This window comes from Gossypium raimondii, chromosome 13, assembly GCF_025698545.1.
Source record: "Gossypium raimondii isolate GPD5lz chromosome 13, ASM2569854v1, whole genome shotgun sequence".
NCBI lineage: Eukaryota > Viridiplantae > Streptophyta > Magnoliopsida > Malvales > Malvaceae > Gossypium > Gossypium raimondii.
In genome coordinates, this window is record NC_068577.1 from 51,404,177 (window position 1) to 51,416,273 (window position 12,097).

Consider the following 12,097-nt stretch of genomic DNA (forward strand, 5'->3'; position numbering starts at 1 on the left):
CAATTAATATGTTAACCAAAGATCAAGAATTTATAATTGAAGTTATTGATAAAATTGAAGGCCGGAACTTAAAAGAGAATATCTTTTAAATTAAAATCCTCATTAAAAGATAAACTAAAAAAGAAAAAGAAATTATTTCTAGTCAATCACAAATGTACCATATACAATATATAATATTTAATAAATATGAAAAAATAAAACTCGGACAAATTATAAATTCGAATTACAATTAGAAAGAAAATAATTTAAATTATAACTTTCTCACTTAAAATGAAACAACAAGAAATGTAAAAATATGCAAACCTTAAAACATGAAATCCCGAAAATAGTTTGTTTGAAATTGAACCGATGGTAAAATATGCAACAAACTGAATCTCTTAAAGCTACAAATGGTAAAAACTAAAATTACTTACAAAATTCTCAATGCAAAAATATGCAATAAAGGTATAAAATATCAAACATGTTTTTAATGGTAAAAGATATTACCCATGATGTCATATTAGGAACCTCATTCATATCCTTACTCAAATCATATAAACTAATGACTAATTTTATCTCTACCAAAGTTTTAAACACTAAAGTGAAATTTCCTTTTGTAGAAAAATCAAAATAAGAAATCACAACTTATTAAAATCTTTATCCATCCATAATGGGCAAATCAATAATTTAATTAATGATAAATGAAACAAATATCTTTTTGAAAGAAGAAATATGTTTTAAAAATTGACTAAACAATTAGAAAAAGAGAAGTCCAAAAAGGATAAATCAAATCAAAGAAGAAATAGAATTAACAATTTGTTTTGACATTTCTAATGCTTTTAGGAATAGGAAAAAAACACGAAGTAACGTTATCATATGAAAATAATTTTGATGAAAGACAAATACCCACAAAAGCAAGGCCAATACAAATGAACAAAGAAATGGAAAAATTTTGTAAAAAAGAAATACAAGATCTTCTTAATAAAAAACTAATTAGGAAAAGCAATTCTCATTGGAGTTGTTCAGCATTTTATGTAATAAAAAATGCAGAACTCGAAAGAGGAATGCCAAGATTAGTAATTAATTACAAACCTCTCAATCAAGCCTTAAAATGAGTTAGGTACTCAATACCAAATAAAAAAAGATTTGTTATAAAAACTCTGCAATGTAAATATTTTCTCAAAATTTGACATGAAATTAGGATTTTGGCAAATCCAAATAAAAGAAGAAGAAAGATACAAAACGGCATTTACTGTATTATTTGCACAATATGAATGGAATGTCATGCCTTTAGATTAAAAAATACTCCATCCAAATTTCAAATAATAATGAATGATATTTTTTATCAATATTCTCAATTCACAATAGTATACATCGATGATGTATTAGTGTTTTCAAAATATTTAGAAGAACACTACAAACATTTATCCATCTTTATAAAATTCATAAAAAATGATGGTTTAGTAGTTTCTAAATCCAAGTTAAGTTTGTTACAAACCAAAGTAAGGTTTTTAGGTCATTACATTACCCAATGAACCATTACCCCAATAGAAAGGTCCATAGAATTTGCTAGCAAATTCCGAGACCAAATCATTGATAAAGTCCAATTACAAAGATTCTTAGGAAGCCTCAATTATGTCATAGACTTTTATCCAGATCTCAGTAAATTATGTAAATCATTATATGATAGGCTCAAAAAGAATACACAACCTTGGACAAATGACCACACCAATATTATCACCCAAATTAAAAAATAAATTACTAAGTTTCCTTGTTTATATTTAGTTGATCCGAATACCCCAAAGATAGTGGAAACAGATGCTTCTGAGATAGGGTACGGTGGGATCCTAAAACAAGTTAAAGGGAGTCCAATTTACTTCTGGACACTGGAATCCAACTCAACAAAATTATAGTACTATTAAAAAAGAAATTTTATCAATTGTCCGAGACAAAGGAAAAGGAAATGAGAGAGATCATCATCCTCATCAAAATCCTCCAAAAATACATTCGTTTAAGATGCACAAGATCCAAATGAAATTGGTTCTCAAATCAAAAAATGGATTGAGTCCCTTTCTCAATCTCCAGAAGTGGCATTGACATTTTCTCAAATGAAAAAGGAAACTCCTCTCAAGCAAATTGCTGGTGAAGTAGCAAAGATTTCCAAAAATAAAGAGATTGTTTTACAGAAACTAAAATCTCTCAAAAATATTTTAAAAGAGACATTTCTCCAAGATGTTTTTCTAAAAGAAATAGCAGTATCTTTACAAACTGCTACAAATCCTCACAATATTTTTCAAACAAATGTTTTGAAAAAGTCCGTGTTATGGAGGAAGAATTTTTAGAAAAACCTCCACATATACTTGCAAAAGAACTTTTCAATGAATGGCATTTCAAGCCATTGGATTCTCAAAAACCCCAGCAGTATTATGAAAACATACTGGTTCAAACTGGATCAGTACTATTCAAACACTACACAGACCCAAAATATTCAAAATTTTATTACTCATTCAACAGCCCAAATCTTAAAAATTCTTCGACCAAGGAATTGGTGCAAAAACCCAAATTCTCCAAAGAAATTTCCAGCCAAATTGACCACCACCTATATTTCACATATTGGGATTACCAAATGGCATGGTACAACGCCTTCTTAATGAACAACCAACATATGAGACATTCTTGGCTCATATTTTTCAATTACGGTACCAAATTCAAATTCTCAAACTGGTTCCAAGAATGGTGAAATTGGTATGTACCATCATCTTTCGAGATCCTACTAGTAAAAAATTCAAAACTTATGACCCAAATTCTTTGACAAATTTTAACATGAACCGGACCAAAAACACATTTACAGAACAATCCATTTTTTTTCTCAAAACTGTGCATTTCTTGGATTATTTCTTGGAATTACTCCTATGAACAAGATCCATATACTAGAATTCCATTATTAGTTCAAAACTTCAGAACTAAATGGTGAGACAAATTTAATGATAAGAAATATGATTCAAAATATTTGGACAATTTTTTCAACAAGAATTCAAGATTATGTAAATCTGCAACCCTAGATCGAACCACAGCAAAATTCCTTCAAGCAAAATCAACAGCTAGTGCGATATTAGCTCAAGCCAAGACCAAGAAGGAATACAAAAAACTCATGGCTGAAATGTTCAGCTCAATGGATTTTGAATCCGAAGACGAGAAATCTTCAATGTCTTCAATCAAAACGGTGGATCTTGCAGACGATACCACCTCAGTAACCATTACCAGGATCAAGAAAAAAATGATGTAAAAGAAAGAAATGAATGAAGATGAACAGTAAATATTCCCTGTAAGAAAAAACGAGTGAACAGGAAATATTCTCTAGCATGAACAGTAGAAATCTCTGGCATGAACAGTAAATATTCTCTGGCATGAATAGTGAATATTCTTTGTAGTTTGTATTTTTGTAATCAGAGAATATATTCTCTGAAAAGTTTCAATTATGTAATGATATAAGGGATTGAATTTTTCGTTTCAAATCATGTAAAAAGACAATAGCCCTCTATAAAAGGCTATCAGATTTAGAATGAAAAGCACGACCAGAAATACTCAATTCAAAGATCAAAACTCGTTTCTCCAAATTTTAAGTTTTCAAAATTTAAAATTTTAAATTATTTTCCTTTTCAAAATTTAACAAATTTTAATCTCAAATTTTAATTTCAAATATCAAATTACGACTATCACATTACAAATTCCATCCTATATCCTCCGAGATGTTTTTGGGTTTAGGATTTTCTGAAAAGAAACGATAATTTTTATATTTAGTCTCTTACGAGAAACATCATTTGTAGATAAAATTTAAATTTGATCGAGACACATTATTGTATATTAATAAAATTTTAATATTAAAATATTGATAAACATATTATGCTTTTTAAATATTATATTAATATTTAATAGTATATAATACATTATTAATATAATTAATTGTTTTAGTAAATTTATTTAACATTATAATTTTATTTTAACAATAACTATATAGATTATAATTTAGCAATAAATATTTAATGATACAAAATATAAATATTTTAATAGTATAAATATGAGTAGTGTTCAAATTCTCATTCAAATAGAAAGTTATTATTAAATATATATATATATAAGAGGGATACATCCACACGTACGCAATGTAAAAATTAAAATAGATATCTATTTATATGATAAATATAACCATTTAAAACCAATGTATCAAAAAAGAAAATGATTAAGAGCTAGAAAATCCATATCATGAAGAAATTAGACTAAATAAACAGAAAATCAACATTTTTAGGGTTGGGGTGACGCAGGTAATGGCCATAAGTATTATGGTTGAAGCTTGAAGCTTGATTTCTGATATACAAATCTCCCTTCCTAAGTCAACATTATGTATATCTAAAAGCAGAATTCTCACACTCTTTCCATGAACTATATTCCGTTTCTACAATGAATGTATAATTTTCTTCGCTTTATTACGCATCTACAAAGCAATTATGTATGACAAATATTGTTTGAATGATGAAACACATCCATTTTTCGAAGGCAAGACTGTGGTCACCTTCTCAGGAGATTGTAGGCCGGTAAATCTTTCACACTGGAGACATCTTCTAGTGAGAGCTCTCGTTCTAATTGTGTTCTTGTAGATTTCAGAACATCCTGCAAAAGCCAAAAAAAGAGATCGAATGAACTTCCTATGATGTCTAGGAAAATAATTAAAATCTGTTATTCGAATTTAGGTGTGAGTGTCATCAATCCGACACAGATATGAACTTTGTAGGAATCAATTGTTAGAATAGTTTACGTTGAATTCCATGTACGAAGCCCGTTTCACAAGCCATTGTGCATCCATCATCTGAAAGGCTACACAATAAAGATCATCGAATGCCATTTCGTCTTCCCCCAGTAGTTTTAAGAATCGAATTCCAGCCAGGGAAGATGGTTTTCCTGCAGATAAAATTTATTTACAGTAATGAAATTAAACACCATGTCAAACAGGCAGCAGATAATGAACGTACTGTACTTTTTTCCACACAATATGAGATTCCAATATTTTTTGCACAAACGATGCCAGTAACAAATTGCAACCTATTCAAGGGACATTGCAAAAAACCCGGCATGCAACACTCAAGATGGCTAACACATTGAAAAATCTCACTTTTTGTAAATAAGCCCCTATACTTTTATTGAACCCAAATAAACCTGTATCTTTTGATTTGTACCTAATTAAGCCCTTATTGAGTTATTTCATACGAGCTGTTGATTTATGCTAAGGGTTTATAGTATAAGCTATTCAGATGAGCTTATTTAGGTACAGATTAAAAAGGTCGAGGGCTTGTTTGGGCATAACAAGAAGTATAGGTGCATATCCTTCCAAAATCAATGTATAGGCGCATATCTGCAAAAAGTGGCAAAGTCTAGAACTTTTTTTATTATTTCAACCACACAGTATCTAACTAGTTCTGAATTTAGATTACCTGATTGCAGATCCAACATCTGTGTTAACATAAATGAAATGTTGATACCAGCTACAGCAAATGGATATTCCCAATCAGCTCGGTTTCCATCTTGTTTGTGCAACAACCTTTGAAAAGATTCCTGTGCAAATAAAGATCAGATCAGCATTTGATCAACCACGGTTATATTTCATGCTGGTGAATAAAATAATTGTTTGGTTACACATTATTATCATATGGTAAATCATAACAAACAAATGTAATCAAGGTAATTAGGGAAAGGAAACAAACCGGATATTTCTTGGCAAAAAATATGAGATTCTCCAATGATATGAACCCCCCACCCCTTCAAATAGCATGAAACAACAAGAAGAAGCATATATATCAGAAGGAGAAAAAGGTCCAAGAAAGCCAGTTAAAGCCAAATCCTTAGCATACCGAAAATCTGTGGAAGGATCTGGCCCTTGCCAACCCATGTCCTTCCAAAGCTCTGATTTAAGAGGTGGAAGCTCCCTGTTAGGATAAGCCAATCTCCATAACAGCTTAAGAGCATCCTGCAAGTCAAAAATAAAACTATATCAGCTGTAGGATGATAAAGAAATTCTTAATTGGTGCATATAATTGGTATTGGGTTAGGTGACGAGGGATGATGGCTGACTTCCATTCCAAAGGAAAATTAGTAAACATACTTGATGATCCACCCGAGATCCATCAAACGGGACTCCCAGTCTTTGCTGTAGATTTCTCAACCTTTCTTCCTGCAAGAAGACAGTATATGGAAACAACAATACACCACAAATTAGCAATATAATAAATTGAACACAATGGCCAGTGACAACAAGGTCTTTTGCTCTTTTAAAGATGAACAACTGAATGCGCATAAAGAGTTGTGATATTTTCTGACTCAACTCTTATACAAGAAAGGATTTTTTGCCATGAGTTCCAATTTTGCCAAGCTGATTCGTGGAATCAACTTCAAAACTCCAACTAATTTTTCTTTCTGCCCCAATGACGGTTAACAGTTTTTCCACATGAGAGGTAATATTAGTCGAATTTGGGGCATATAAATAGATAGCAAGAACTTTGCATTTTCGGTAAGAGATGCTTCAAGATCATCATATACCAAGAAAAGGAGGAAAGGTCCTTGCCCCCTCTCCACTACGGGAAAAGTACACAAAAATAATTTTAAAGAAGGAAAAACCATATTTTATTATCAGAGCAGTGCCTCTCCCCAAAAAAAAAAAAAAGGCGCATGCACACAAAAAAGGGAGTTAACTCAAATACAGTAAAAGAAGTGCAATGATGATAATACCTGTAAAGGGCTAAGAGTAGGCACGATAAATTTCGGGTTTGATCTATTTTTGGTGTTAGAAAGTAGAGGTAAATGTCGTACAATAAATGATCCAGATCCAAAGACAAGGTTTGCTGGAAAAGCCAAAGATTAAAATATCAGTAACCCAAACCGCTATAAAAGTCTCACCATTTACAAAAGAAGCCAAAGAAAGCAAAGAATTTAATAAGGTAATGGATCATACAACATTACATTTGCAGCAGAAAGTCAAGTAAAAGAGGCACTTAAATGTATATCAAATTGCTTATTTGAAACTTAGAATTTAAAAATAATCAAAGAAAATATAAATTTTTATTTATACAAATGAATGCGAAGTTAGAAAATGATATGATGAGAAATCATCACCAATAACAAAAACTGATAGCAATTGGGCATGTGTTTCCATAAACTAAATTGATGGAGAGATCCCCAGCAGCATAAGCACATTTAAATCAATCATACCTAGACTCTAGCAAAACTAAATAATATGAATAGTGATCTAGAAAACCAATATACTCATAAGTAAGGATAACAATGGAGAAAGAAGGGGACAGAGATAGCTTTATCCACCTCCACCCAACTCTTGCATGTATGTTGAAAACATTTGTCTCCACACCACACTGCTCCACCCCTCTTTTTTACTAATGATTTTAATTTAATATTGTAAAATAAATATTTAATAATTTATTATATATATAAAATTTGAAGCTAGGGTGAAATCCGTGGGTGAATAACGAGCAACCAAAGTAGTAACTGGCTAGCTTAATGGTTTAACATTCTTAGTTAGAAACCAACAACCAAAAAAGAATAATAAAACTACAATCATATGAATTATAAACCACAAATTCACATATCTATAACTAAGAAACCACACTGATAATACCACAGACCTATCCATTGCGCCCATTGCGCGATCAAGTTTGAGAACAAAAGCGTCCAATGTAACTGTTCCTTCTTTCTCTCATCATCCCAAATTTCCTCCATCACCTTCCCCTATAACATATAAAACAAATTAAACTAGACATTCACAATACTCCATCCACTTTCTAGCAAACAGGTATAATTAGCAAAAAATAACGACATAACCTCAGAATGTTTGTCATCATAATCACGTTTCCCTAACAAAGGTTCATCTAAACCATCTAATCCGGACGTCTCATAATTTTCGTTCCTTATACCGCCAACATCGCTGTGATGAAGCCGCCTTCTCACAGTGCCAATGCCGGTGCCAGACCTCATTAATTACAGGTTAAATCTTGCACCAAATTCTTCTCAAACCCTGAAAACACTTTTTGAAGATCAACAGAATGCTACAACGGAACAAAACAAGATAGTAATAAAAAATCCTATTAGCAGTACAGAAATTTGGTCGGCAAGAAATTTCTCTTCAAATTTTCAAATTAGCTACAAATCAGCGTCTTAAAACTGCTGTAGAGCAAATAATAATATTAATAATATTCGAATTCTGAAGAAACATCCAATTTTGCGAGAAAGTTCTACTACAGAGGTTAAATTTTAGTTTAAAATCTGTATCCCAAACTATTGAAATTAAATGAAAACAGAAAAAAAAATATCCGATTTCATTATTTCTCCAGAGTAACAAAATTATCAGTAATGCACCAAAAAAAAAAACGAAAATCAAAGGGGAAAAAGAAAGAAAACTAACCCGAATATTGAAGAGAGATACTGAAACCGAATATGGAGAAAGCCTTAAAATATAGAAAGAGGAAACCCTAGACGCTAAGCAAAGCACGAAAACCCCAATAATTAAACTAAAAAATAATAGAAACTGATTTGAGTTGAGTTGAATTGAATCGACTGTTTTGCTTAATAGTGAAGAAATTATGAAGAAACCGAAAATTAAGGTTTTTCAGATCTAGTGTCCGATATTTTCTCCTCTCTGTATTTATATTTTTATCTAATAATTGTTGTCGTTGGGAGAAAAGAATAATGATAATAAAATTTACTTAACGAATATTAAACTTCACTTAATTTTGGTTGAAATCTATTTATGTAATATATTTTTGTTAATTATTTATAAAATTTAAAATTTATAATAATATAATCTATTTTTTAGAAAGAATGAATTAGAAAATTATGTTTGATCTACAGCTCCAATTTAATCAAAGTTTTATTACAATAGAAATACAATTTTAATTAGGATTATTAATAAACACAGACTTTTTTTATAAAAATTAGATAGTTAAGTGTTACTAGTTTTGTTTTTAAGTCTCGGATTCAATTTTCTTTTAATCACATTTGTATTTTTTATTTCATGTTTTTAAAATTTTAAATTTTAAATTTTTAAATTTTTAAATTTTAAATTTTAATTAATTTTTTATTAATAAATATATTGTTTTTAAATTTTTAATTCATCTTTTAATTAATAACTCTTTTATTTATATAACTAAAATAATTATTATATAATTATGTAATAAAAATATTTTTAGCCTCCGAGGATAGTTAAATCAAAACTATAAAACTAAATTTCATAATTAAATTTGAAAGAAGTTTAATTTTAAAACTGAATTTGATAATTGAAATTGGAAAATTTTAGAGAAACTTTGAAGTTGTGTATTGAGGCGTGTCTTTCATTACAAATGAGAGCTTTTATAGAGGCCTAGTATCTCTTTATAATGAAATTATTATAACTATTCGTTTTTCAAACTATCATTTTTATAGATAATGTATTCTCTGATTATAATCTTTTTTCTTTTTACGGAGAATCTTCATTGTTTATTAAAGCGAATCTTTACCGATCATTGTAGAGAATCTCCATTGTTCTTGCAAAAAATCTTCATTGTTCATTGCAAAGAATATTCATTGTTCGTCTTTTTTTTTCTCTTGCAGGGAATCGTTACTATTTTACCTTGTTCACTTTTTATTTTTTCTACTTTTGGTGATTGTTATTGTTGTGATGCCATCCGCAAGATCCACTGTTTTGATCGAAGATGTTGAGGGTTTCTCATCCTCCAAGTCAAAACCCATGGAGTTGAGCATCTCATCCTTAAGTTGTTTGTATTCCTTTTTTGTTTTAGCTTGAGTTAACATCGTGCTTGTAGTTGATTTGACTTGGAGGAATTTTGCTATAGTTTGATCTAGGGTAGCGGACTTGCATAATCTTGAGTTTTTATTGAAAAATTCATACAAATACTTGGAATTATATTTTTCATCGTTAAATTTGTCCCACTATTTTGTCTTAAAATTTCAGACTAATAATGGGATTCCCATGTAAGAATCTTGTTCTTATGAATAACTCCAAGAAACAGTCCATGAGATGCATAATTTTGAGAAGAAATGAATGTTTTTATAAATATGTTTTTTATCAAGTTTTGGTTGGAATTTGTCAAAAAAGTTGGGCCATAAGTTTTAAATTTTGCTAGTAGGATCTCAAAAAAGAGGATGGTCCATACTAGTTCCACCATTCTTGAAACCAATTGGGAAATTTAAATTGGATACCATATTTGAAATATATGAGTAATGAATGTCGCATATGTTGATTATTGACAAGAAAAGCATTGTACCAGGCTATTTGATAATGTGAGCTCTGGAGTGATCTGACTGATATGTTTCGCAAAAGTGCCAACTACAAACACAGAAAATGAAACAGCGTAAACATTACAAATGCTTAGTAAGTTCATTGGAATTAAAACAATAAACTCACCTCAATTACTATTAATTTAACGAATTAGTTACTATACTATTTTCTTGTATCCACATTTAACAACAGTAAGGTGAGATCATCAGTTGCAAGTCTCAAAGCATTTTAATTTGTACAAAACTATTTAACTCAATTCAATATCATTTAAACAGTATCATCAAATATTTATATATTTCAGTTACATCATTCAATCATCATATAACTTATAAATTTCTGAACACATATCATCATTTCAGTGATATAATATTTCCAATTTATACAATTCAATCCAAATCAATTCCATTCCATTGAAACCTTTGAACAAAATCAACATATACTTCATTTCAATTTCAAATAATCAATTCCAAACATAAATTACAATATCAAACAATCGGTTCCTTTTAATTTTAACCAATTAGCCCGATGAACTATAGCAAAAGTAACTTAGATACTTGGGTACCTACACCACACCAAAAAGCACTATAGTGCAAACAGGGACACCAAAGTGTAAATAGGGGCACCGAAGTGCAAACAGGGGCACCAAAGTACAATCCCGTACAAGCGCATTCTAACCATATTAGCATGCCAATCGTATCCTAATCGCTTACTACATTCAAACGGACATTTATACATTATTCATGACATTTATATTACAGGGCACTTCCATGTTTTCACTACACATGTCATAATCAAGTTGCATTCATTCAACATTTCACACAAATCATATTCATCATGTATGCTTAGCTTTACGATTAGATCATTAATTTGATTTATGAAAATGAGATCTTGTAATTGCCTATTCAAGGTTATCGGAACAGTGGTTTCGTCGCCACAAATTCGATTTAAAGATAAATTTATTTTAATATTTTTGCATGAATATTGATATGATAGGAAAATCGTATGAAAATATAGATAGAAGAATTTTACCGATTTAGTGGTTAGTTAGAAAAAGAAATTATTGAAGAAATTGGATAAAAACAAGGCATCGAGACCTCGATCTCGTAAAAATGAATCAGAAATATTTTTATAAATATTTATAAGTGTTAGTAATATGGTATTAAAATTTTGTTAGAAAATTTTAATGTTTGGGTAGTCAATTAAGTGAAAAGGACTAAATTGAAAAAGGTGTAAAAGTTACTAGAAGGATTAAATAGCTCAATTGTTAAATGAGGAGGGACATAAATTACAAATAAGCCCAAAAGGAGATATTTTGGGCGGCATATGTTGAGAAAAATCAGGAGAATTGGTGAAATAAGGGTAAAATGGAAAAATAACAAATTTTACTAACATAAAAATGGGACCAAATTGGAATATCTAGAATTCTCTTTATTTTTATGCATTATCATCAGCCAAAAACGTTCTAAGGGTTTATTCAAGCTAGTTTTTCATAATTTTTGCACCAAGTGAGTTAATCCTTGCCTTTTTCTTGTAATTTTTGTGTTTCTAATACTTTTACAACTAGGTCCTATTACTAAATTCATTAGTTTTTGATTTTATGAATGAAATTGAAAGTTTCTATGAATATGTGCTGGAATTTTATGATGAAATAACATGAAATTTAAGCTTTAATTTGTTTATGAGATGATTTTATTAGGTAATTTCAATAGAAATTGATTTGTATGACCTAATTGTGAAAAGGTTTGGAATTAAAGTCTAGTGCTAAAATTATGATTTCCAAAGGTT

At 29.9% G+C, this 12,097-nt stretch overlaps 1 protein-coding gene across 1 annotated transcript; it reads right to left on the reverse strand.

The window, feature by feature from the left end:
* Positions 1-4,219: 4,219 nt before the first annotated feature.
* Positions 4,220-8,666, reverse strand: LOC105783734 (uncharacterized). The gene is made up of 10 exons (XM_012609350.2): positions 8,441-8,666; positions 7,861-8,053; positions 7,665-7,767; positions 6,757-6,869; positions 6,134-6,202; positions 5,883-5,998; positions 5,736-5,790; positions 5,466-5,586; positions 4,793-4,935; positions 4,220-4,647 (listed from the first exon to the last, which is right to left on the reverse strand). Exons 2-10 carry the CDS (start codon positions 8,011-8,013, stop codon positions 4,546-4,548), a joined length of 975 nt encoding a protein of 324 aa, XP_012464804.1. The 5' UTR covers positions 8,014-8,053; positions 8,441-8,666; the 3' UTR covers positions 4,220-4,545.
* Between the last annotated feature and the right edge of the window lie 3,431 nt (positions 8,667-12,097).

What these genes read in the sequence shown, in the direction of transcription:
- LOC105783734 (XM_012609350.2), bottom strand. Translation starts at nt 8,013, where the DNA reads ATGAGGTCTGGCACCGGCATTGGCACTGTGAGAAGGCGGCTTCATCAC. An exon ending in CTACTCTTAGCCCTTTACAG is followed by an intron (nt 6,203 to 6,756) that starts GTATTATCATCA and finishes GTCTTCTTGCAG; the next exon opens with GAAGAAAGGTTGAGAAATCT. An exon ending in GATCTCGGGTGGATCATCAA is followed by an intron (nt 5,999 to 6,133) that starts GTATGTTTACTA and finishes TTTGACTTGCAG; the next exon opens with GATGCTCTTAAGCTGTTATG.